At 41.7% G+C, this 27,349-nt stretch overlaps 1 protein-coding gene across 1 annotated transcript; it reads left to right on the top strand.

Moving 5' to 3' along the window:
* Nucleotides 1–389: 389 nt before the first annotated feature.
* On the top strand, nt 390–15,801 carry TNFRSF11B (TNF receptor superfamily member 11b). The gene is given in 7 exon segments (XM_075706291.1): nt 390–425; nt 427–444; nt 446–505; nt 9,521–9,890; nt 13,525–13,719; nt 14,032–14,256; nt 15,413–15,801. Coding segments are annotated over 7 exon segments (1,293 nt in total).
* Nucleotides 15,802–27,349: the final 11,548 nt, after the last annotated feature.

Raw genomic sequence — 27,349 nt, 5'->3', positions numbered from 1 at the left:
CCAGCGGCGATTTTCAACCACGTCCCCCGTGGGGCCGGGGTGCCGAGGGAGCCGCCATGTCCCTGGGCCTGCGCGTCTCCCCTCCAAGCCAGCTGCTCAGGGGAGAGGAGGGGGGGACAGCCAGACAGCCAGACAGAGCCCAATTAAACCCTCCCCTGGCCAGCCCCTGACACTCCCTCCTGCATTTTCCAGTCTGTGGTTAGAGCACTCAAAGGGTTCCATTAAGTCATCAAGTTTTACAGGTTCCTTAAAAAAAAAAAAAAAAGAGGGGAAGAGAGAGAGAGAGAGAGAGAGAAGTTTGGTCATGGTAGGGAATGAGTGATCAAAGCTGAGCCAAAGCTTCCTGTTACACCGGGACTATATATATATCGTGTCTTTAATGTTGGGGGATGTAAGCAGGCTGCTAGGAGACTGGAGCGGGAGCTGACTCTCTGCCTGATTTCCCAGCTCGCTGAGGTTTCTTCCACCGACCACAATGAACAAGTTCCTGTGCTGCACGCTTGTGGTAAGTCTCTTCAGAGAGGTAGATAGGCTTTAAGATGCATTACAGCTTCAGAGATCCGCCTGTAAAGACATACAGCTTTTCTTCTGGGGTTTTTTGTTTGGTTTTTTGTTTGTTTGTTTGTGGTGGGTTTTTTTGTTTTGGGTTTGTTTTTTTTTTTTGCCTTCTCTCCGTCTTCTTGGTAAATCCTTTTCGTTTCATCACGCTGAGCTTTCCTGGTGAGGTTTGGAGTGTGATGGACACATCCAGCTCCAGGGAGGCAGCAGGGATTTTCATCCCATTCTTAAGGTAGTGGCACGATTTGCTTTTCTTTTGCCTTTTTTTCCTATCCTCCTCTCTCCTTTTGTAAGGCTTCATCATACCGGGCTGACACAGAACACTGTATCTAGGAATTAATTTAGAAACTGTAGGCTGGGATGTTTGGTTTTGATTTACAAAAGCTCCATCCCTGCCTGTGTCTGTAATCGTTGCTACAGTGGCACTGGGCAGTATCTGAGATACTGCGCTGGCTTTCTTACCCGGGAAAACCACTGTGAACTCCAGAAAGAAGCACAAGCATGTGGTGCTTGTTTTGGCTTAGAAAATTCAGCTTCATTGCAAGAAAGTGATGAATTAGTAGCTGTGTCAGTAGCTATTACAGAAAAAGTTGTGTTATTAAATCTGGTATAAGCCCCTGCTTTAATAAGTTTTTGTTTACTTGGTGATTTAGCAGGATACATCCAGATGCAAATTTAGAGATGTCAGCAGTGCAATAAATCTTTCAAAATGTCATTTAATCCATTTAGCCGTATGGAATTGTATATGAAGTCAGATTAATTAAAACCTGCAGACAGGCAGATACTGTGTAACATCTATTTGGAGGCTATTCATCTTTTGGATAAGAAAACATTCAAAGAAAAGTGTTAAAAACTAATATTCAGAGCAGGCTGTTATGCATGCCTGCGTGGTAACTTGTTCCTGCGTTGTTTTGGTGAGTACAGTGGCATTAATGTTGTGGCAGAGCATTAGAACTGAGATCCATTTATTTTGAAAGCTTTTTATAAATGCAAGGAGATTTCCAGGATCCGATGAGTAATGCATGTTTATTACTCTCTGTACAACTTTCTGAAAGAGCTTTTTGAGAAACAAACCAAAGTAATTAATGGTGCAAGGGAAGCAAAAATTGTCAGGCTCGTGGTCAGCAAATTGAAACGCAGGACAACTTTTTCATCTCGTGTATGCTGTTGTGCCTTCTTTGTCTATATGAAAGCACAGGAAGTTAATCTGGGAATTTCAGCAATAGCCTGTAATCAGCTTGGCTTCTTATCTGTGGCTGTCATAAAACAATCACATCAGTATTTTCATTTTGATTAAATGTAATGTGCCTGTTCATGTTCTCCCATAAAGTAATAGCGTTTGGTGAAGTTCAGCATAATTTGCTGGCAGATGAATCTCAGAGCTGAAATACCTCAGTGGCAGGAGTACATACGACGGAGCTTCATCATTCAACTCTTTTTTTATTATTATTATTTAAAAGTAATTTGTTTAAAGTTAATTGTGAAGTCTGTCAGTGAAGTTTAAGTACTGTCAGATGTGCTAGAGCTCAGACATAGTTTTAGTACCCGTTTTATAAGAACACGTGTAAGAGGAGCAACAGCAGTTCAAAGTTGTGTGTGTTTGGCTCACATACCTTAAACTTAAGTTTGGAGACACCATATGTAAAAAAGACTCTTTGGACATGATGTTCTTTCAGCCTTGGCCTCTTTGCTAAGGTTTCAGAAAGGGGACCTGCTGTGGTGGTGCATGCATGTACGTGTTGTTTGCTGGAACACTAAAACTGCTTACAAACAGACAAGCATTATGAAATTGGACTGAATTGAAAGAAATTCCCCAGAGCTGGATCTCATTACTTGTCACGTAACTATCTTGACCCTTAAACTTGACCTTTCTCTATTTTGGATCTCTGGGCGCATGTGACAAGCTTTTTCTGGCCAGCCTGTTGGGTTTGCTGTGTGTAGGCAGCAGTGGCTTTGCAGCCCGCGAGGGTAGGAGTTATCTTTCTGTCTGACTTACTTTCTGTCTGTCTGCATGTGTGTTGGTTAAAAATAAAATACCAAGGTTACCAGAAGAATTTTTAAAAGATATTGTCACAATTTAAATAACACCCACTGTTCAAATCTCACAGAAACTTTAATTTTGTTCCTTCTGTATTTAACTTTTAAGCTAGTAGATTTACTACTCTGATGGTCTTCCTGGAGAAAAACACCTGTTTGCACATAATACTGGACATAACTGTTTCTCTAGAGCTAGATGGTCAAGTTGTTAGTGATTCTGTTCAGTGCAAAGGCAGACTGTAGTCATGGTGGTAACATCCCAGGTCTGGATTATCTTCAAATCTTGCTGTCACTCTGGTGAATAATGTTGCAAAATATGAGTTATGGATAAGACGCATCTTTTGGTGAGTAGCTAGTTAGACTTTTCTGCTTTCTCCCTCCACAAGCTTCCAGGCAAACGTAACTTGTAAACGAAGACTTTCAATTTAACATTTCTTTGATAAGATGCAAAACTGCTCTTCAGCTGAATGTCATTTTCCTACCACTGAAAATGAAACAATAGTTTAGACCCCTAAATTGCTTTGTGAATGACAACTAATGGTGCTTTACAAAGTCTCTGCGAGATTTGAATTGTTGACATACTGCTTTACGGACAGAGGAATGAAGACAGTGGTTGATAGCCTCAGCTTCGAATGCAGGTGAGTCACTAGTTACATTCCTTATGTAAAAGAGCAGCCTCCACTTTATAAAGCATCTTCCACACTAAAGTAGGCCCCGTTTGTCCAAAGTGAGTGGATTGCATTGAACTAGTTGGCAGAATAGTGGAAAAGCTTTGTAAGCTACACTCAAACCAGCGGAAACGACTTCATCTTAGCTTTTGTTGCGTTCCTGACGCTCAGCTGTGGTCTGCCGAAAGGTGCTTTGCCTGGGCTGTGCTCTCAGTGAGCCTGCAGCAACCCACGGGGTAAGCAGTGCTGCGTAGCTGTTGGCCCGAAAAGGTTACATTCGGTGATTGCGCGGGGGCCCCCAGAACAGTAAGGTGAGGAGGATGAGAGCTGAGTATCTCCCAGATGGACGGGAGTCATTTTTCCCTAGATGACAAATATTTTGCAGTGGTTATTTGCAGTAGACGGCTGTAAATCTGATCCAGCATGACAGTGTAATGCACTGAATCTAGAGATACTGTGTTGATTTGATAAGCTATTGATTAGGAGGACCTCGTTAATACCATTCAGTGCTATATTTTGCCACAGGGATTTCTCTGGGATGTGTGCGTGACTTCAGTGAGGCATTCTGCCTAAGGGCTGAGGGTAAGTGAAGGCCTCCTGCCTTAGCTTTGTCCAAATACTTTGTGTAGAAAGCAAAGTAGGAGAGTTCTGAGGTTTTACTTTGAACCCAACGCAAACACTAGGAGTAATCTGACAGATGCCTTGAATGATTATTTATCACGCAGGAAAATATGCTTCATAATAGTTGTGGAATGCAAAACAGAAACAGATTTATCTTTCTCAGCAAATTAAGCATTCTCCTTTGGTCTACAACCCAAAACCACAAAGCCAAGCTATATAATAATATTTTCATATGCTGAAAAGCCGCTTTCTTTTCTCTCACAAAGCAGTGATTTAAGGGGATGATGCTTGAAGGATTTTTGCTTTATGTGCTTTGTCTTCCAGTTCATTTTAATTCAACAAGAAAAAGCAAGCAGCTCTTTGCCTTACATTTAAAGATGAAAGAAAAGGGTGTGTACCTTTTTCATGCCCAAGATCTGAAATGAAATTTTACAATCACATTATTTCTCTTTCAAAAGCGTCTTCTAAGAGCTCAAATAAATGGACTGCACAGGTCTTTTATGTTAGCGTTGTGTATGCTGACATAAAGGTGGTATGGAAAAATATAGCTTCAGGCCTAATGTGTTGAGTGACACAATCAAAGAATTGCTTTTTAACCTTGGGTAACTCATTTTGAATAAGTTCTCAGTATTGACTTGCATGACACTGACTTACACTAGACTTGTATTTCCGTATTTACAGTTCATCCCAATTCCTCACACAGAGACAGCCCTCCCGAGAGGTACCCAGGATTTGGCCCACGGACATGGATGAGAACTGAGTTTTTCAGTCCTTTCAGAACAGAGCCCGTGACACTAGAACTGAATTTCACCCAGTAGGTTGACAGATGTAGTTAATGATACCAGATTTTGTTTTAGTTTTGGTTTGTTGTAATTACTTTGTTTCTGATAGCATTTCATACTCATAGAACAAAAAAACCCCAGCCTTTGGTATTGTTTTTTTTAAATTGAGGCTTGCATTAGGAAATGCCCTAGGAAAACTGTTTGCAATTGAGTGCACTCTGAATCAGACTAACAATTAGTTTGTTGAGATGAACAAGATACGGAGTATCATTGGCTTCCATCGGTGTTGGGATATAAAGGATTTGCTTAGGGTTTAAAACTGAAAGAAACTGCCTAGATCTTTTCAGTCTGTTCCCCAGCTCTTCCCGGAAACCAAATGGCATATTTGCTTTCAGAAATGCATTGAGAGCTATATTTAAACTACTTGGGTTTCTTGCACCTGCCTCTCAGTAAAAGGCTGTTCCCAAACTTCCTCTGACGAGAGGAATAATGCCAGCATTATCCTTTAATGGGGAAAGTTCTCCCTTCATATGTTCACTGTCTATCTGTACTAAATCTATAGGTACTGTTTTGACTTGCCTAGCTATCAAACAAGTCGCGATCCTTTTCAAGATGAAGCTCTCCATTTCCTTCTAAACTTTCTCTGTACCCCTTCCAGGCTGAATTAACCTTTCCTAAACAAGGATGAACAGAATTTTACACAATCTTCTGAATGACAAATCCATGACTTTGGCCAAGTGTAGCAGTGATAGACTCCAGCTTGGGTTTCTTAAGGGTTAAAGGCTGAACATGCTCATTGCCCCTACTTCTGATTCCAGTGAACGGAAGCCAGACTTCTAGTTTCTTCCTCCTTTCAAACTGGAACATGCCACCTTCTCCAGCAAGAACAAAACAGGCCAGTGCCAGCATGATTATAGGAGAAATCCTGCTTTCTGTGAAGCTTTTGGGAAGACCAGCGTTCAGAACTAGTAAGTTCTGATCATGGCATTTTCATGTGCTCAAATAGTGCTATTTCTTACAGAAGAGATTCGGGTGTTTAGTACATAGCCCACCTTAAGTATGGGCATTCAGGTCAGTCAGAGGTTTTATGTGGCTGAGAATCTGCTGCCGAGTTGGTCATAGCATAGTTTAGGAGATGAAATGTCAGGAATGACATAAAATGCATTTAATTGCCATTTTAATTTGATTTGGGAACATGCTTTTGAAGGGCCTCTCTTGGTCATCCTTATTTACTGTTATTTTAGTTTGCACATCAGAGCAGACTCGGAGTGCACAAAGTGGATTTACAAAAGTAAACTGGATTGATGAAAGTAAATCCAGAGATGGACTCCAGAGATGCACCAGATGCACTGTAGCCCCTAATGCATGCTCAGTCCGTGAAAGCAGACTGAAGTTAGTCCAAAATACGCCCTCTGAATCATGCATAATGTGGTTGTCAGGTGCTCGGCACCATCTGTTTTGCTCTACAAATCTGCTGTAACAGGTGATCCAACTTGCTAATGTAAGCACAAATTCAGTGTGTCTTAGGCTAGGAAAAAGGACAATTCGGTGGCATTCCCCTTTAGCTTATTCTGTGAGCTGGGGCACAAGAAGAGTCTTTTCATTCTGTTTGTGCAAGTTGCTGCAGTAAAACTAGTAAAACTTATACTTAATTACCTTCCACTATTCTTCCTGCATTTTTGCAAAACTTCGGAAAAATCAATTGCTTTTGCTTTGGCACTTGTAGGTTCAAGGATAACTTCTGATTTTCAGGTTGCATATTAATATTCATGATACCTACGTGTGCTAGGTGTTTTCAATCTGCATAGAAGACTATCTTGCACATCTATTCTCTTAAGTATTATTAAGGGATCTTCAGTAGTCTTATGAAATGTGGTATTGGGGATTGGAGTCTAGAAATGTACTTGACAACATACTAATGGCTGTACTGGGTCTAAGAAAAAAACAATCCAGAAAAAATGCCCTAAAAAGCCTGATATGCTGTCTGTGGCAGGGGTTGATAACTGATGCATAGAAGACATGGAAGAGAAAGGCAGAAAAATAGTGATATTTTTCCAAAACACTCCTCCAGACTCAAGTTTGTGGTTTGGTACTTCCAAAGGCAAAACTTCACATGGTCTCACACACATATTGTTCAAGTATTTTTTTTGCTCAATTTTTTAAATCAATTCCTCCCAAATTGTGTTGAATTGTTTTCAGTTTTTATTGGCTTGCTTCACATAGCTGTAGGTTCTTCAGGAAGCAAGTACCTCCATTTTTCCCTACAAAACCCCATGCTCTCATACCCTGATTATTGAATTTGAATTATTCTTTAATCTTGAATCATCCCCTGCAGGAAAACTTCTCACTTGCCTCATATATGATTTCCAGCGTAAATGGTTGAGTAAGGAAAATAGAGAAAATCTTGTTGTTCTCGCTCCTGCATGTTGCAGAGGGGAGTTGAACAGTCATGAAATGGTCTATGTAAGCATTCAGCACCTGAAAATATGTCACCAAGGGCAGAGGCATGACCCAGAGGAGCAGATGCTGCTGCAGTGACAGCATGGGGATCGTTGTGAGCTGTGCATTACAGAGAAGGAAAACTGTGTTTCTGCACAAGGACATGCTGCCCACATGTCCGGTTGCTGTCCCTAATAATTTTCACACATGTATTGTTCAAGTATTCATCAGTGTTAAAGATTTTCATCTGCGTTGGGTGTTGTCTCAGGTTTCCACAGACGTCTGCATGAAATGTGGGTTGATGCTTGTCTTTGTAGCATCTGTGCTGCATGTTGCAGTCTGTTATGTTTGCGAAGGGAATGCGTGTGTCCATGCAAGTCTTGGACTCTGTGATGCTGTATTATCTATTACTGAATAAAAAAGGTTGGAGAGAACCTGACTGTTCAACAATTAATGGGATTACCAGGACTTCCTTATTACTGGAGTATAGCTGTAGATTTACCAAGGGTGGGTGCATTTTTCATCAATGGAAAGCCATTCACTATTAAAAAATGTGCTGCACCCTCTTGTTAAATAGATCACATGAAACAGATCCGGTCATTTAAGAAAAATGGAGCGGTACATCAAACTTCAATGAGTAATAAAGAATTTCTCACAATGGAAGAGACTGTGCATTGAGACCACGAGAAAAAGTGGGATCTTCACCTATAGAAATCACAGATTGGACAATTTACAGGGCTTAGTCAAAGGTGACTAGAAGAGGCTGTGGGGAATACCCGTACTATCTGCACTTCATTCTTCAGCCTAAGTAGAGCTGTGTAAAAAGTGGATTGCATAGACAGGCAACAGGAGAATGCACTTAAGAATATTTTCTTAAGAATATTTTCTTAAGAATTCTTAAGAATTTTCTTAAGAATATTTTCTTAAGTGGTAAGAGTTCCTAATTTAGGCACCTAATATTGCTTGGTGCAAACGCTGCAACTTGTGTTAATGCACAACTTGTGCTTTAACTTGTGTTAATGAACAATTAAATTGTCCTCTCCAACCTTAATAAGACTATCACTTAAGAAGTGCCATGCTGTGGCAGAAGTGAGGCCCTTAGATGAAGACTCTTTAGGAAATATAGAGTCTGAATGAATAAAAAGAGTTAATTCCACTTATACTGTGGGGACATCTGCATTGGAAAAGAAGAAAATACATTCTTGAAATTGAATTGGCAACTGTCTATTAGCTGACTGGGATTAAAATAGCAACAAAGACAAGTCAGTTGGATTTATAATTTGAATGGATACATAGGAAAAAATCTTCATTCAGAGCCAGTTTACTTCATCTTTATAAAACGTACAAGTTTTAGAAGAGAAGTGGCACGTCGGTCACGCAGCGCTGGGACAGAGCCGTGTTCTCAGTGGGAAGAGCGAGCTGCCAGTGGACCCTGTGGGGCTCAGGGTGGTACACAGGAACTAAACCCAAGAGTTATTTTTTGATAGACTGGTGGAATCTCAGAACCAAATTTTCAGTTACAAGACCAAAATGATGTGATATGGAGGTTGTCTCTGCAGAAGGACAGGGTCATCTCAGATCCCTGGGTCCCAAATGACACCAGCAAAGCAGACTGTTGCAGGAAGCAGGAGCGTAGCAGTCGTGACGTGCCAGTACTGAATAAGGTCCTCACAACAGCCCTAAACCTGTGGTTTTAGATAGGGAGTGAAAGCATTAGCCTGGCCTCTGTGCCATTAAGTGCTTAATGTACCCTTCATAAACTGCAGCATTCTTTACCTCTGTCTGAAGCTGCATCTTCATACTTGACGTAACTGCCACATTTTATCCCCAGAGCTGCTGCATTTCAGTGCAAGATTAAATGGAAGGCATTAAAAAGTAACCTATATTGCTCTAGCCATTCATTGCTGGTAAAAAGAAGTATTGTAAGGTATCACCTTTGAAGGTAACTGTGGTAATGGTGCAGTACGCTGGCCAGATTTGTATGCTCAGATACCATTTCTCTTGCACCTGAAGTACTTAACACTTAAGAACACAGGAGTGTGTAATCCCCACCTCGCTGTGCATCGAGCATGTTCCCCATGCCAGGTTCTGTGGTGCCAGGCGGTTAAAAAAGGTCATTGTCCAGTGATATTAAAAGAGTATAAATGGGAGAAGAATAAGCTCTACATCTCTGGAAGAACAAGGAAGAACTTAACGCTGGGAAGATTTGCTGGATAAGATCTTAAAATTTTCCCATTCTAAGATAGACATGGGAGAGTCCGGAAGCTGGCTAATATTTTATAAATTTCTAACGCAAACATTGTTTTGAAGATAGCAACATGATTAGACTCATAAACTCATTAAAATGTAGGTTTCTTTGTCACCACGGTGCTCCCCAGAACTAAAGCGAGCAATGTTTTGTTTTCCTGTTGCTAGCTCTTGGACATTTCTGTTAAGTGGACCATCCAGGACGACTCTGCCCCCAAGTATCCCCATTACGACCCAGGGACGTCTCGTCAGCTGCTGTGTGACCAGTGCCCTCCTGGGAGCTACGTGAAGCAGCACTGTACAGCCACCAGCCCGACGCAGTGCGCCCCGTGCCCGGATCAGTACTACGCCGACGAGTGGAACAGCAACGATGAATGCCAGTACTGCAGCGCCGTTTGCAAAGAGCTGCAGTACGTCAAGCAGGAGTGCACCAGCACGCAGAACCGCGTCTGCGAGTGCGTCGAAGGCAGATACCTGGAGCTCGAGTTTTGTTTAAAGCACACGGAGTGTCCTCCCGGATTTGGCGTTGCACAGCCAGGTATGTACCGCTTGTCAATACGCACAGACTTAATTAGAGCTCTGCCGCACGTCGACGACTCGTGGCAGTTACAAGATTAGGAAAGAGGCTCCAGATGAAATTACAGGACAGTAAATTGTAAAGCCAATTGAACCTGTTCCTAGTCTGCATCATTTGGACGGTAGCCAAAGCAACATTTCTCAGTGGAATACCCTGCTCCTACTGTAATATATAACTTAATGGCAGTAGCAAATGTAGCAAATTGCACTCTAATGAGAAACATGATGGATTGCCTCTTTTAAAGGAACATTATCTGGAATGTAGTATTTGTGTGTGTGATAAATAATAATGTTTTTCATTTTGAAATCTGCTGTTTCAAGCAACTGTATATCTTGACAAACACCAGGAACACTACGTGTTTGACACCAAGTGTGTAATTATAACCGTATTAATATAGCTCTAGCATCACAGCAATATGTGGTAATAATTAATTACCAGCATCCTAAGCGGAACTCTTTTAGGGAAACTGTTACTATTATCAAACATACAACTGTTTCTTTGTCAAGCAGGCTGGCATTGTGCTGTATGTCTGGTGGGGATACAGAGCAAAGTGGTGTTTTTCAGTGGAGTGTATTCTTCATTTAAGACAACATAAATTGTTAAACCAATAATAAGTTCTTTTCTCAAAACAGAATACATCATTTATGATTTGGCAAATGTCATGGCCCAGTTTACCTCCAGTGTTTAATACAGGCTGAAAGAATTGTAAACTGCCATTGTACCGGAGATTGATAACTGCGTGGAGAAGAGCACTGAGGAAGGGAATACAGAAAATCAAAGCATCTCAGACACAAACCCGTAGGCAACCAATCTCCAGACTACAGAATTACTTCCCTAGGAATTACGTATATACAGTGAGAAACACCAGGGCTGGCCTGTAGCTTTTAGACCTACGCTGAATGACAGGTCAGGAGTCCTTTCTCGTGTTATGAACACCTCATTGGAGAACAACTTTGGTGTAAGGAGTAATGTCGCTGCTGTAGCTGCTCACTATTCCCCTACTAACTGGTTATCTAAGCACCACCCTGATGCTCTTGCCACTGCTAGACATTTCCACTGGCAGCTACCACATTTCCATATTATAAACCTTCATTAACCTAAATCGTTATACCCAGGGGCTTGGGTCAATGAGGTTCCACCGTACCTCGGCAGCAAGTCAAAAGGAGACAGAAACAAAGTTCTCGGAAAGCCTGTCTGGGAAGCAAACAAAGAAGTATAAATTCTCTGAGCAACCAGCCTGCTGCATCCCTGCGAACACAGTGAAACTGTGGCAGACAAATTTGAATCCCTCAGTTCAAAATGAAACAAACTTTGGAAGAAGATAAATTGTAGAATCGTGTAATTTATTGGAAAGTTGGTTTCCAAAAGACCATCAGAATGAACCAGCTAAACCCAAGCAGACCTCAAACAAGAAATGAAAACATTGTAAAAATAATTGCATCCCCCTGTGTCAATAGTTTTTGAGGTGAGGCATCAACTAAGAATTTAATAAGCATGGACCACATTGTGTTCCCCCTTTCTGCCATACGATAGCCTTGAACTTTGTACCAATGTAAATTCAGGTGAAATAAAACCTAAGTGTAGAAAAATATTGTTGCACTGCCACACAGGGAGATGGTGTGGTCCAGTGTCGCATTCAAAGCTTAAAGCATTAGAAATCTGTTTCCCCACTGCCGGTCGCTCATGATTACGTTGGGCAGATCACCTTACTTTGGTAATCCCCTTTTGTGAGCGTCGATGAAGGTTTTGTTCCTCTCTGCCGCGGTTGGCCCTGTATGTGGCAGGGTTTTTAGCAGCAATGTGCTGGGGAAGCAGCGCTGCTATGAGGCTGCACTATCTCCCCGGCGGCGGCGGCCGTTTGCCTGGGGAGAATGGGGGATTCCAGGCGGTTTGTGCCCTGAACAAGAGCGGCCAGATAAGCAGCGAAGAAGCTGGTGAAGCTGGGAGGTGACTTTCTGCTCAACCCTGAGAACACTGATGGATTACCCGGTTTATTTCCCTCGTGCACCGCAAAGGTCATATGGGAAGCTCTGAGCAGAACGACGTACCGTTTGCAGGGACTCTCCTTTCTTTCCCTTCCTCGCTGCTGGAACACAACAGCAGCGTGTCTGTAGCAGGGGAAGTTGCTAAAAATTCAGACTTCTCAGCAAAGCTGATTTCTGCCTGCTCGGGTGCAGGTGTTGGCTGGAGTTCCGTACAGCCCAGAGCCACAGGCAGCACACATTGTGCAAGAAAAGGCAAGGGCAGACGCTGCTGCTGCGGGTTGGGCGCTGGCTGTGGAAAGCGGAGAATTTTGGGGGTTTGGCAATATACAGGGTCTCTGATTTTCAGATGCACAACTAAAAAATTCTCCGTTGTTTTCACTTGCTGTCTGATGAAAGAAGTGCTAGGTTGGGTGTATGCAAGTATTATTCTTTATTTCACAGCTGGTTGAAAACTGGAGATTCATACTCTTTTTCTCTAAGGAAATGCCCAAAATAAATAAAATCTGCTTAAAAGCTAGCATTAAAATAAGCATACACTTGTAAATACTTCCAAAATACACTAGATGGAGGCATTTTCTTATTCAAATATAATTTCCAATTATTTCCAAAGAATTTTAGGCATGTGCTTAAGTTCAATAATGCAATATTAGACCTTAGACTTCAGGCACTTGCTTAAATGTTGGCTGAATAAAGATGAATTAATAGTGAATATACAGCATTTATTGGTGCTGTTATTTCCCTGCCACTGGTGGTTAGACTGTTTGCATTGTTCCAGACTTCATGCATTAATTTTCTTCCTCTTTGTCAATGTGATAGAACCATATATTGTCATTCTATTGTTGTATCGTATATTTGATTCTGAAGTAAAACTGTGCTTTATAAAAGTAAAACACCAAGCAGAACATATGTTATGTGTATTAAATATTTTTGCGATATTGGACGATCTACTTCCTTTGCTTTAAATAATACTTTATTCAAGCCCAGAAAAAAGTTCAGAAATGTTACTGAAATTCTATATTCCTGTATAATTTAATATTTGAGCAGGGAAAGTACTTTTCAGAGGGTCTTCAGTTGATATTTAGTTGGGTTATATTTTTAGTTAGAACTAAAATAACCCATTTGAGTAAGGTTCTGGGCAGATATTACGAGTACAATTTAGAGCAGCTTCTTGTGCCATTTAATTATTTTACAGAATATTTGTACAGTTGAAGGATGAAGGTCAGACATCATGTAATGTCTGAATAGACTCAAGTAATTACTGATTTAAAGGTATTACTTTACTAAATTACTGATTTAATCAGTAATTGCTGATTTTAAAGTTGGTAACAAGTGTATGTAAGACTACTGTTTACTCTATTACTCCAGAAGAAACATGATTCTCTTAAAGGATCTTTTTTTTTTTTTTAAATAAAAGTGGGGTTTTTTTCCTAAATGTGATTCCTTCATAGATCAGAAATGTGAAAAGCAGAAGCATGACAATTATGGGAGGAATATTTTCTTTTATTTTTGTATTTTTGTATTTTTTTTCACAGTTGAGATTGTGTATTTTTTTTATATATATATATTATGGTTATATATATATAGGATGCATTGTTTTCCTGTTTCCACAGGTACCCCTGAGAGTGACACCGTGTGCAAGAGATGTCCAGAAGGATTTTTCTCAAATGAAACATCATCCAAAGCAGCCTGTCTAAAGCACACAAACTGTAGTGCACTAGGTTTCAAAATAGCATTGAAAGGAAATGCAGTTCGTGACAACGTCTGTCAGGAAAATACAGATACAGCACCTCAAAAATGTGGAATAGGTATGTATCATATTAAGGAAGAGTGCTCTGAAAACATACCTTTAATTACAGTTCAAATTAATGTATCAGCCTTTATAAAAATATCTAGCTAGTTAGCCATCTGCCTGCTATGGTGGTGGCCATAGTAGAGTTTTAATTATTGTAGGTCAGACCAAGTAGAACTCAGAGAGAGCAACAGCACTATAAAGACCACTTCTTAGTTTGTTTTTTAAGCATTTTTTTTCTTATCATCCTTGCTACTTGGGTTTTTTTTCAGAGACAAGCAGAGTAACAGAGATCAGAACAATTGACATATTCTCTTTCTTATTTCAGATGTAACCCTGTGCGAGGAGGCGCTTTTCAGGTTTGCTGTTCCTACTCAGCTCACACCTAACTGGCTGAACATACTAGCGGACAGTTTGCCTGGGACAAAGGTTAGCACAGAAAATATCGAAAGGATTAAACAAAGGCACAGTTCTCAAGAGCAGACCTTCCAGCTTTTGAAATTATGGAAGCAGCAAAACAAAGAACAGGATATGGTCAAGAAGATTATTCAAGGTACCTTATTTTGATAGCATGTGTATTAAAAGCAGCCTTCTAAATGGCATTTTAAAAATTGCTTGGGATCAAATACCTCCTGGTGACATGTTACGCTCTGAGGAGGACCTGCAGGGCTTAACTGAGATTTATTGATGCAGTAAGCACAGTGAAGTCGAGGGGAAGCAGGAAGAGAATTCAGCTTCTCCTGCTCAGTCGAGGACTGAATTCTTCCCAGACTTGTAGCCCCCTTGGGAGCGTGTGTGGTGTCACAGCCAAGATCCCCTTTTGAGACTGCACAACATATGACAAATTTTGATCAAGTGGGGAAAATGTTTCCCACTGTTACATCTGAGCAGTGGCTGTTGAGGTTAAAGGGAGCTGGATGCCTGCAACTGAGTGTGCGATTTGTTTTCTCTGAAGTGCAGATTGACAGCTCAGACTAGGACATCTATTCACAGAACGGGGACGCATGGGTGTGAGGAATACACAGATAGGCTTTCCCTTCTTTTTCCCTTCCAGTACCTATTTGTCATGCCAATTCACCACTTACTTTGTGCTGAATCTGCCAAGACAGTTGTCAAAGGTGAAACAGTGCTGCAATGTTAACACCAAGGTTTTCATGAGAGTCAGGCCAACTCTTTTCATGTAAGCCACCATCAAGAACTGCCACGTTCGAATGACCTTTTGTCCACTCAGAATAGATTTGAAAAATGCTGCAGAAATGTTTTTTTTTTTCCCCTCTCCTTTTTATTATGTATGCTTATGTCAGACTGTGAAGTGTCTAGAACACTTCAAAACCCAAAATGACTGTTTTAGCAAAGCTTGCCTACACATTTCTGAAGAAGAGCAAAATTTTCATTCACTGGAACCAAGTATTAAGAGTCCTATCACACACACAGAACATTTTGCAGCATAGATGAAACAGGCGTACAGCGATAAATACTTGCTATGAAGTTTGTCTGTAATTTGGAGCTGTTTGTATTTGCAAAGTTAATTAAATTCTTAAGTGCATTTCATAATTGGAGCCTAAAAAAAGCATTGCTGAGAGAATTATTTGAAATGAAGTAAAAACAAAATTGGGAAGGAATATTCACCTTGAAATTTTGGAAGTTTTTATGCAGGCCATGGTAAAGTTATAATGCATTGTACTTACCTCGCTTTTTGCTTTCTATAGATATCGATCTTTGCGAAAATAGTGTCTTGAAGAATATTGGCCACCCGAACCTCACCTTTGAACATCTCAACACACTGATGGCAAGCTTACCAGGCAAGAAGGTGGGAAAAGAAGATATCGAGCGTGCAATGAAACTATGTCAACCTACAGAGCAAGTTCTGAAGCTTCTCAATCTGTGGAGAATAAAGAACAGTGACCAAGACACCATTAAAGGTTTAATGTATGGACTGAAGCACTTGAAAACATACCACTTCCCAAAACGAACCATCCAAAGTCTGAAGAAGGTGATTAAGTTTCTTCACAGATTCAGGATGTATAGATTATACCAGAAACTCTTTTTAGAAATGATAGAGAACCAAGTTAAATCAGTGAAAGTAAGAAGTGTCTAATTCAAGATATTTTTCATTCTCCACTGACTATTTTCCCCTAATTACTGCCAGCAGTAATTAAACTGGAACGTTGTTTCCCTACGTTATGTCTTACTATTTATAGAAATGCCTGACTGGAATAGCTCTAAGTCTTTTGCAGAGTTTTTGGAGGGTTTTTTTTTAATAAAATCACTTTTGTAAAAGCTATTAACCTGTTGATAACACTAAGAGCCTGATTCTGCATTTTTGCACATTCAGAGTTGAAAAGCCCCACTATAGTCACTAGATGAGAAAAGAATGCCGGACCAGGCTCTACTACAGTATTTGCTATTTATATTCTTCGAGGAATAAACATTTTTGTTGTACATATTTATTAAGTTAAACAGAAATTGTATGAGATGGAATTTTCGGAAGAGAAATGAAAAGCACACTGTATATTTTCTAGTTAAACAAAAATGATCCCATATATTTTTCTGGCAAGATTTTGTAGCATGCTCTAAGAGTTATTAATTTCTTTACATTTTGTATTTAAAAAAGTATTATTGCTTAGTCTTATTTGTATAAGTTGTGGTATCTTTTGGTAGGGATGTTTTAATTTATCCAGTGATTTTAACTCAAATACGGTGAAAATATAGCGTAAGTGACCTGAATATTTAAATATTCTGTGAGGAAGTGAATGTACCATATTTAAGAAGCTGGATTTTTATATAGAATTTCATAATCTTATTTTATAAAACAATTAAATTTTTCATTTTACTTTTTGACTGGTGTTTTACTCTTGACTCTGGAGTAGGAACTAATAACAAAGATAGACCACGTGGATTTCGCACCTTACCTTGGGCTTGGCTCTCTGCAACTCCCTGTCTGGTCTAGTAGTTAATATGTGAGACAAGTAAATACTAACCAGCACTGGATTTTCATGGTCACTGTACAGGTGTAAAAGAAGGTAAAAAAGTATTAAACGTTCTAGTTCAGAGGGCCCAGACAGTTGCGATACAACCAATTACAAGCCCATAGACGCATTTGGCCCAGCATCACTCTTGGCCTGGTGTCATTCTTGGAGAGCTCGCAACCTTTGCCCTAACCACAGCTTGTAATTTCATGGAGGAAAGATGATGCACGGCCCTGACGGGCTTGGAAAGCTTCACATATTGCCACTATGTTTAAAGGAAGGGAGCACGGAGAGGTCACATTAAACAAAAAAAAAACCCATCATTAACCATTGCCCTCAGCTACAGAATGAGGCACCCGTAAAGAGATGGGCCCCAAAAAAAGGGAACAGGGAGTGTATGAGTGTTGTTATCAAAAGCTCACGTAATTTTAAGGACCGGTGGTCATTCGCAGTGCAAGCCAAAGGCTTCAGTGGCTGCGGAGTGAGGCTGTGCTCTTGGGTTTTTCGTTAAACCATGTGAACAGAGCTTGAGTATTCAACATATTCTTTTCCCTTGTGTAAAGGAAGAAAAAGCCATCAGCGTTTAGCCTTGTATGACAGAGATACCTCTGTTACAGATGAGAGGATCCTAAGCAAAAAATGAGAGAGATTCCTGGTTGATATGATAGGTGCTCATCAGAAGGGCTCTCCTTACAGAGAGTACAAATGGGACGTACTGCTTTAAAATACTTGGGTTTCATTTTTCACTGAATTCTCACATCACTTTTTGTATCAAAAGGAATAAACTCCCTTTTATATTTCGCATGCTATATATTAGCATCTCATTTATCAGTGTAGCTGACATGGTGCTGAACACACACACAAAAAATTCCTAGTTTTGTGTTGATTCATTTGAAATAATTTACATACTTTTAAAGCAGAAACTGTTTTCACATAGAATTAAAAGATGATAACAACAGAGTCTCAAATTTGCAACATAGAGACCAGGTGTTTCCATGACTCTGCCAGGTATGGAGGTTTGGGGTATTGTAGGTATTAAAATGAGAATAATCATACTGGCGGCGAAACGAAGAGGATCCCATACCCCTCTTCTGAACATTTCCATCCTAATCCTTTCTACATTAGCTCTGTTTAATACAACTGTTCAGCAATTGGTAGTATAGTTATAGTATCAAGTAGTAATGTAGTTAAAAAATGTATCGGTGGAATCACTTTAACAGAGCTATTGGCTAGAAAAAAGCACAGTTGCTTTTTAGTACGTGGTACTGTTTTTAATTTATACATTTATACTCCCATATTCCAACTAATTATATGTAACTCTCATTGTAAATAACACTAAATGGTTTGTGGTCCTTCATGAATGACAGTACTGAAGAAGCCACAGAGTATACTATGCTATAGCTACCATATGAACATGCTATACTTCACTGCAGTAGAGTATAGCCTCGACTGGATTTCCTGGGAAACTTTAGCATCAAACTATTACCTGTGCCTTTTAAAATAGGATCTTTTTTTTCCCCTTAAACATCAAGTTACACCTATTTAATGAATTCCACCTGTTAAAGCTGATTCAGCTAACCAGGTGCCCACGCTCAGGTAGACGTTTCTCGGCCAGTTTATGCCTCACTTATCAATTCAGCTTCGCTCAGCTGGAAGGAATCGAACACTTCACATCCTGAGCAGGAGACACTTAAACCGTATTCCCTTCCCCAAAGAGCCTCCAGCCCAAAATAGCCAAGACAAACAAAAGCGAGACCCAGGATAATGAGGGAGAGGGTGAGGCAAACAGAAAGTGGGAGGATTGCTTGGAAAAAAATGTGGGTTTGGGGTGGTAGTTTGTTTTTCAGGGAAGGTTGCAGGAGGAAAGAGGAGTTGTGCGACGGGCAGCAGGTGGGAGAGGGGTCCCCGTGTCTGCGGCACGGAGGGAGTGCGGCTGCGGGGAGGCAGAGGTGGGGGGAAGGAGGGAGGCGCGAGGGCTGGGGACAACCGGCCAGAGCTGGGCCTTGGGGGTGACACGGATTGGGATGCTGTGCTCGGGGTTCCCTGACCTGCCGGGGTACCAGTGCCTGCCCTTCTCCCAGCCTGGCTGTGGACCAGACTCAGGGAAGGCAAACGTTTTGCCAGCCCTGGCTAGCAGTGAGGCTGCCCCTGCCTTGGGGTGGAAAGGAGGAGAGGAACAGGGAGGAGAGAGGAGTGCTCCGTTGCCTCTGCTCCCTCCGCTGCTCCCGGGCAGGGGCAGGGTTTGTCCTGCCCTGTTGGCTTCTCCTCCACTGAGAAAAAGGAAAAGCAGTTTCAGGATATTTGAGGGAGACAGTGAGATGGACTTTAAGGCAGGTTCTTCAGCTGTCGTCTCTCCAGCCATGCTCTCAAAGACTGGAAACAACCCTCAGTTATCAAAAAATACCATGGGTTTAAAGCAGAACCTTATGATTTCAAAATCTTCTACAACCCCGATTTTTAGATCTTTTTTTATATGCACTTGGGTCCCAGCAAATACACCATGTTTTGGAGTAGGAGGGAAATTAAAGAAGAAACTAGTTATTAAGCTCTTTAATCATCTTTTTTTATGCTGTGCACATCACCAAGCAAAATAGATTCCATGTGACTCATGGATGTTCTCATAGTAAAATTACCAATCAGTACTATAGTCTGCTATAGACTGAACGTTTTAAAAATAAAGCCAGGTATTAGACTGCTTTTAAAAAGTTTAGAGAGCTGGATAACGAAGGTTCAAAGAACTGGCTAGGAATGTGCACATCTGTAGCCGAACACCACACACACACTCACACACACCGTACACGGTGAATACAACTTGTACTGGGGGCTTCAACGGGCTGCGGCGATTAATTCAATTCGGCCAAACCCTTCATTGCCCTCAGACACCCATCCTGCCTGTCCTGGTGCGGGACATCAACATTGCCACCTCCAAGGCAGAGGTATCTGGTTTGCATGTGAATCACCTTCAAAGTGCCCAATTTTTCAGCCTTAAAGTAATTCAAAACTGTGGCTCAGAAACAAGCAAATATTTATAGAAAAAAGAACCAGCAATTTCTGCAGACTATTGGAAACTATTCCATTTTGGACAAATATCAAATATAGGAAATACCCACCCTCCAAAATATTTCTTTGTTGAAATAACGTGGAGAACCAAAAAAATTGGAGAAAAATAACTGAAAAAAAAAGAGTTTTACATTTTTCTTCCTTCACCTTAATTAGACGGTAGAACCGATATTGGCAATAAGCTCAGTAGTGAGGAGCGATAAAAATATCTACAAAGTCAAGGCTGTAGTCGTTGTGTAAGTGACTATTCCCAGCGGAGTCAAAGGACAAATCTATGGGTAAGGGCTGTGAGAATGGACTCAGAATTGCAAAGAATTGAGTAATTCTATTTTTATATTAGAGTTTTGAACTGAACAAAACTTGAGACAAAGTAAAGCAGATGAACGCAATGTGAATGTAGTTTATTCCGCTCATCATCATCCTCATCCCTTGTATTTATGGCAAGTTTGCGTAGGATTTCTCTGTTTGTCTTTTCGCATTTAAAAAAAGTTCTTTCATACTAGCAGGTTATTTTTTTAAAATCATCCTGACCTTTAGTACCTAGGAGGTTATTTAAAAGGAACCACATGATGAAAGATTGTGGCTTTGGCAATATTTCTTATATGAAGAGGACAGGGCGTGGTTCAATAACGGTGAAGACAGAACTTTCTGGAGAATATTTTTCTCCTTTTTTTCTTTATCTAAGAAGAAAAGTCTTCATCCACTTTCGAATAAATATATAAACTTTCTGGCAACTAGGACATACCATTCTGGATGTGCAGAACTTTGTCAGCACACAAAGATTTCTCTCTATTGATAATATTGATGGTTTGGTATTTGTGTTGTGCTTCAGCTCTGCCTATGGCACTTCAGATGAGTGAAATGATACTTCTTAAAGGATGATTAGTCCCACGTAATACAATGGAAACTCAGTGTCAGTAAGAGATGGATCAGGTCTTCGCATTCTTTGAAGGGGAGAGGCAGAGACAGAAAGATCAAGATCCCTAAATACCAGCAGGCTTGCAGGAACCTCTTTCTCCTGGCTGGAGTTAGGGAAGACTAACATAGACCCACGTTTTCGGGAAGGGTGTCCACACTCGGGATATGTGTCAATGCTCGAAGAAGGGTGTGTTTCTTGGATTGCAACAAAATAAGCTGAGAGTGGCTGGCAGGCCGGTGAAGCCGGCGGGAAACCGGGCTATTCCCGTCTCCGGGAGGTAAAGAAGAGCAAGTTGGTTTTACGCCGCGTGGGTTGGGAGCCAGCACAGGGATACAAGGAATGGGTAGTTACTGCTGTTGAGACGTGTTTTTGAAAGACTAAGAAGACTGACATGCTGAAACCTCAAGAAGCCAGAGGAACAATGCAGGAAAATTACACTTTTGTGCCTCAAAATCAGACTTTCACTCTTGAAACAATCACAAAACCCAAGTACTCAGAAAAGAAGAACCTTCTTTGGCAGCTAATGACAAAGACCCCATAGCAGTATTTGGGTGATTTTCTGTTGGCAGAGGATGCTCACAGGCAAGTGATGACAGCACCAAAGCAGTTCAATGCCCAGCTGCAGAAGTGGTGCCCCAGTGATGCTCCCAGGCTCTCTCTGTACCCTGCAAGGACTTGGACACTTTCAACTCAGCACAAGGATGCTCAGCCCCACCAAGGAAATTGCTGCAAGGGCCTGTGTGCTGAAACTGGGTCTCTCCCTCCCCACCCCATCACTGGCTTAGATGTCTCTGTGAAACACGGTCTCAGCCTGGCTCTCCCTCGTGGGGCGATCCACTCAAGTAATCCCTTTGGGTGCAGGCAATTGCTTCACTTTCCTGCCACGCCTGGAGCTGCTGGTGCCCACCTCTTCTTGCTCAAGAGCACACACAGGCAGGCAGGCAGCAGCAGGGGTGGACTCCCTCCTCCCCAGCCTCAGGGGCTCCTACCCACCCGCTGCCGGGAAGGGGCCCTGACACAGCCTGGAGACAGGGCAGGATGCACCAGCCTCCAGCCTGGAATGGGGCCATGCTAGCGGCCCAGTGCATATTAAACAGTCGTAGCAAAATGGGCAGGCAGGGACTGCATTTGTATTAAATAGGCATAGAAAAAAGTGCAGGCAGAGGCTGCATTTGTATTAAACTGGCACAGAAAAAAGTGCCTGCTCAGACAGAAAGTGGTGGCCAGGACCCACAGCGTTCTCCCTCCTCTTCCCCAGCCTCTGAGGAAAGCAGCCGCATCTGCAGGCTATGGGATGCCCCTCCCCACATAACCCACCACTCAGGCATTTACCACCTGTACACCTTTACACCCCTCCAAAAAGAGGGCTGAGGCCACTGACCCCGTGGTGAGGATGTGGCTTTCCATCCCTGCAGCCCAAGGACGGACTTGAGCCATGGGGCTGATGGGTGCGGAGACAGTGGGTGTATGGGGCGATGCGTGCTCACCCAAAAGCTGCGCCAGGGGAGGTTTAGGTTGGAAATTAGGAAAAATTTCTTTACGGAAAGGGTGGTCCAGCATTGGAACAGGCTGCCTAGAGAGGTGGTGGAGTCACCATCCCTGGAAGTGTTCAAAAAATGGGTAGATGTGGCACTTGGGGACACGGTTTAGTCTAGTCTACCCTTGATTGGCTTAGAGTAGACTTGGTAGTGTAGGTTAATGGTTGGACTGGATGATCTTGAAGGTCTTTTCCAACCTAAACGATTCTATGATTCTATGATTCTAAAACTCTGCACCTACACAACAGTGTTGCTCACCCCCCAGGTGCTGCCAGAGGCCGTGGGCCTGCTTCCCCCATGGTTTATGTCCGCACAAATCTGGAGTGACTCTGCAGAAGTCAATGGAAAAAGAAAAACATGTGAAACAGAAATCTTATCCCAGAGAGCCTGGGCAGCCAGCAGTTCTTCAGAGGCAGGAAAGCTATCCTTCACTGAAGGAGGGGTGGATTAATTCATCAGACAAACAGTCAATTCTGTAGCTAATTTTGTAACCCTAATATGACAGTGAGCCTGAAACTACACAACATATTCAATTTTTATTAATAATTCCCTGACATACAGCATACTCTTTTCAAGGGAGCCTGTGAAGTTTTACTCAACACACAGAGGAGTTCTTATATCCTAACTTAGGGGTTTGCAGCAAGTGCGCAAATGCTGTATTTTACCCAACTGCACAAAACTGGAAGGATTTTAAGGCCTGCAAGTTTGCTCTTTTTCTTTCAAAGATGAAGGAAAAAAAGTCTTTTATTTTAAGCATAATATTCACAGAATAACTCCAGAAAGTTCTTAGAAGAAGTGAATCTTTCCCTGCAATCATGTGGCACATCAAACCCCTATCAGTGCAATCTGTAGGGACTTGTCTGACGGACTAAACATGCAGTACTGGGAGAGTCTGTAATGAGGCCCGAGGTTTAATTGTAGTTTGGCCCAAGGAAGTAGCAAAACCCTTCTGTACAGCACTGTGAATTCAAACTCTGAGTCAGCTACCATTAATTTAGGGTTCTCTTCAGTTAAACTAATGGTAGAGTGTTTCTACGTGCACAAAGAGAGGCATTTCTAAAAGAACAATGTTGGGTGAGACACACACAGGTCTGACTGTTCATGTCCCATCATCCTTTTGTTCCCTTAAAACTGTTCTGATCACACAATAGCCCTATTACCGCTGTTTCTGCTTTCTTGCTGTTCACAGTTTATTGATGCAATTCCTTCCTCCGCTCTGGTGGAGTAAATGGCTCGGCTGTTACTCTGCATTTTACCTCTCTCGCGCCCAGCCATTCTGTCATCCTGCTGTCGCCATGCAGAAAACCTGCAAGGCACAGACTGAGACTGCAAGGAGCAGCATTAGCACCAGAGCCACCCCACCTTAAATAACTGACCCTACCAAAAATATTTCATCAGTGCAAAGGCTCCGCCAGTGGCGAATAGCATGGCGAAGCACCATGCTATTGCTCTGTGCTACACTGTATTTACAAGCTGCTTTGGAAGCGCAGAAATTGCACCTATTCCCACACAAATCTCCCTCCTCCCTCTGACACCACGGTAAGAGGGTGGTTACTGCGACATCCCGCAATGTAATCCTGAAGGGTATAGAACAAACTCAAACACCCACAGAATACCGAATAAAAGGACTCTAACAACCAAAAAGCCTGGGTTATATGAAGGGTAATGACTAGGAAAACCCTTAAGCTAGGAAAATACCGTCCTGTGAAGAATCATCATTGCTCCCACAGTGCAGGTATTATAAGAAACATGCTCCAGTTTTGCTGGAGCAACAATAAATCTGACAAGCACAAAAAAAGCATCAGTCCTGTTGCCTGGTTAGCCTTGCTTAAGGCTAAAATACCTACAAGCCCATTCAGCACAGAAGTACTTAATCAGCAGTTTCCTGGGTTTGCTCTCATGCCCCAGAGATACCATTCCCAAAGAAAGTTTAACTGTAGAAATAAATGTATACTTCCAGAGTTGGCTAATTAAACTGCAAATTAAAATAATTACAATAATAAGAATAAGAATAAAAATTTCTACAATTCTTTAATAACCACCTGTGTTCCTCTTTTGTAGGAGAACACTGAATTTCAAATTCAGCCCTGGAGATATTATTCACTCTTGCTCCAGAGTAAGTTAATGTTCAATTCAGAGATGCCTGGAGGGAACCTCTTGCCAGCACTGGAGGAAGGCTCCGAGTAATTTCCCCACCTCCTGAGCAGTTTACTACCTTCTTGGTAAGGTATCCTTACCGCTTACGCTCAGTGGTGTTTTTTTATGTTCCAAGTGTAAGGTGTTTTCCAAAAAAATTGCCATTGAGGCATAACAAATTGGCAGTGTTTCCCTGAAAAGTCCCAAGTACTGAATCTTGTGGGAAGGGATGCTGACTCACTGATACTGATGGCTCAATACTGAGCTCTGATACAAAGAAGTAGGACAGTTGCATTTTTCAGGCAGGAAGAAGACAGCTATAGGAATGGGAAAGCAAGAGGGAGGAAAAGAGAATTTTATGTTGTATTATGATTGAAGACATACTGTAAGAAGAATCATAGAATGATTCTATGACTCATTTGTCATACGTAAGTTTAGCTAATCTGCATGAATGTGTTTTATTCAGGTTCTCTGTGTTGTGCCTAAGGAACAATAATAATAAATATAATAAATAATTATATTAAATTTTAAATTGTGGGGCATCTAGCTCTGTTCTTAACCCAAGCCATGAAGAAAGTCTTTCTTTCTCTCCACCAGACTTTGAAAACCATGCAATCCTCCTTTCTCTGAGTAAAACCTGAAAAGGATGAGAAAACACTTATTTATAATGGGCATTTTAGAACTGTCCTTTGTGGAAGGGCATCTGATTTATGGTGTGGTGTCACTCGTGACTTCACTCGAACAGCTTATGCCCAAAAGTATAAGGCAATCTTCAGCCTCATGTCAGGCACGAAAAGTTGTGTCTTATTAAATTTCTTTTTAATTATGATTTAAGGTTTGTGCCTGGTATTCTTCACATGTCCAAAGCTTACTTGTTTCTGTTGGATTTGTAAATGCTTTAAAGAAAAGAGCTACTGAAAAATTAAATTGCCACAGGCAAGTAAAATAGAGCCAGTCTGCACCACTGCCAGCACAGATAGTCATTGCTGCGAAAGGAAATACTTTCAGTATGACAGCTACAGTCTTCAGACAAAGAATTATGAGGAAAAACGTCATTTCGGTGTTCATTCAGAGTAAGAAAATCTTCTTGCTTCTGGAAAGATGGGCTGAGGAGAAATGAATACAACTTAGTTTTATTTCAGCTATGCTGTGCGGGATTACCCGAGCAATAACCGCAGCCACTGGGAGCCAACCCAGCCACCCGACATCCTGTCTCGCAGCCATTTTAATCCCCCGAATGCAACGCTGAGCACCAACCAGAGAAATTCTTGTGGAAGCTCAGATTTCAGATCCACTGGCTTTTCACTTCTCCCTCCCAGGCAAGCCTTTGCTGGTTGTGCTGAAGGGGAATTTTGAGCCCACAGAGACAGGCACCTGATTGCCCAAAGACTTTCTGGGTTATGCTAATGTGTCTGGTTTCAGTCTGGTCTCCGCAGATTTTCTGCGAACCCTGTTTTGGTTCCTCTTGTGAATTTCTCTGTGAAGAGAAATTGAATTTTTCAGTGGATGCCTGATTCTGGTCTTGCTTGGACTGGTGTTGCACGGCTGTGTATTTTGATTTGGAGTTTTATTTTATTTACTGAAAGCATGAGAGAATGACTGGGCTCTGCAGTCTACCCCAGACCAACCTCTCTCTTCACGCTGCTGCAGCTCCACCAGTCGAAAGGGGCCACAGACAATATGAAAGAGTAGCAAATGAGCCATCTGGTTCCCGGAGATGCATTTCCAGCTAGAGGAGAAAATAAGGGTTACCCCTAGGAGCAGCAACCTGGGAACTCCTATTTCCAAGGCTTACTTGCTACTGGAAACAGCAGGAAGCTCAAGGAAAAAGGTTAGTGCCTGCTTGCTGGTGGCAAGAGCAGAGGAAAAAAAAAAAAATCTCAGATTAAGTCCATGGGTTACTTCTCCAGTGTTACCTTGAGACAACAGTTTGGTTTCCTTTTAAATGCTTGATTAAAATAATAGCAATACCCTACAAGAGGAGAAGCAAAGTATTTCATATTGTGTCTGTCAGCTACAGTTGACACTTCACATTTTTCTGCTCAGTCCAATGCCTTTGTGCTCAGAAAGATTTGGCACCATGGTTTGTTTGAATATGGCAAGAGCGAGCTTTGGCTCGGTTATTCGCTAACTGCATCTGTCTGGCACGGTGCTCCGTTCCTCGCCCAGAGCCACAAAGCCGCCTCCCTTACAGAGCCCGCTCAGCCATGGACAGGCAGAGCCCAAAGGGGTTTCAGCACTTCACCCGATGTGAAACTTCCCCTTACTCCATCAGGACGGGCTGAGGGAACCCCAGCTGAGAAAGTCAAAGGGTGTAGATCATTCACATGGGAAAATTTGAAAGCACTCTCCAGTTCAAAGCCAGGGGTTAAGCTAAGCTTTTCCTTCTGAAGAGACTCATTTATCTGAAGTCAAGCAGGCAATTCTGTCTCCCCTGCTCCCAAACCAAACAAAAGCAAATGTAATATGTTCAACTTAAAGCATTTTAAATTAAAACAAAAGAGAAAAAATGGATTGTTTTCATAATCCTGTTTTTATTTTTTAAGCATGAAAGAGCTGAGTTGAGCTAACATGGATGTCAACCCCACTTGACTGCAGTGAGTGGGATGGTTCCAGGACACACAAAAGATGTGTATGCCTGTAAAATCAGGGAAAAACTGAATTTAAACAGTCAGAAATAATTAAATCATGTGTTTATGGTTATACAATGAATGGTTAGATCTGATTGCTTAGAAGGCCGGGGGACAGAAAATAAAGTGTTATCTTACACTCTGTGTGTATATATATATTGTGAATATATTTTCTGAGATTAAACAGATGCAGAAAGCATTTCCTTTAGCAGGCACTGTCACAAACAATTTGTGGGGCAGGGACAGAACTATTAATTCCTCTGTGTAAAAAGGACAAAAAGTACTGGTCTAAAACTGCCTGCTATGAAGAAGGACTATAGAAAATGGGGACTGAAAGCATCTGTAGGTTCCTGACTGGAGCAGCCTTCTTCTGTCGGCTGCCTCCATCTTCTGC

The sequence above is a fragment of the Pelecanus crispus genome, chromosome 2 (genome assembly GCF_030463565.1).
Source record: "Pelecanus crispus isolate bPelCri1 chromosome 2, bPelCri1.pri, whole genome shotgun sequence".
NCBI lineage: Eukaryota > Metazoa > Chordata > Aves > Pelecaniformes > Pelecanidae > Pelecanus > Pelecanus crispus.
This window is presented reverse-complemented; position numbering and strand designations above follow the sequence as displayed.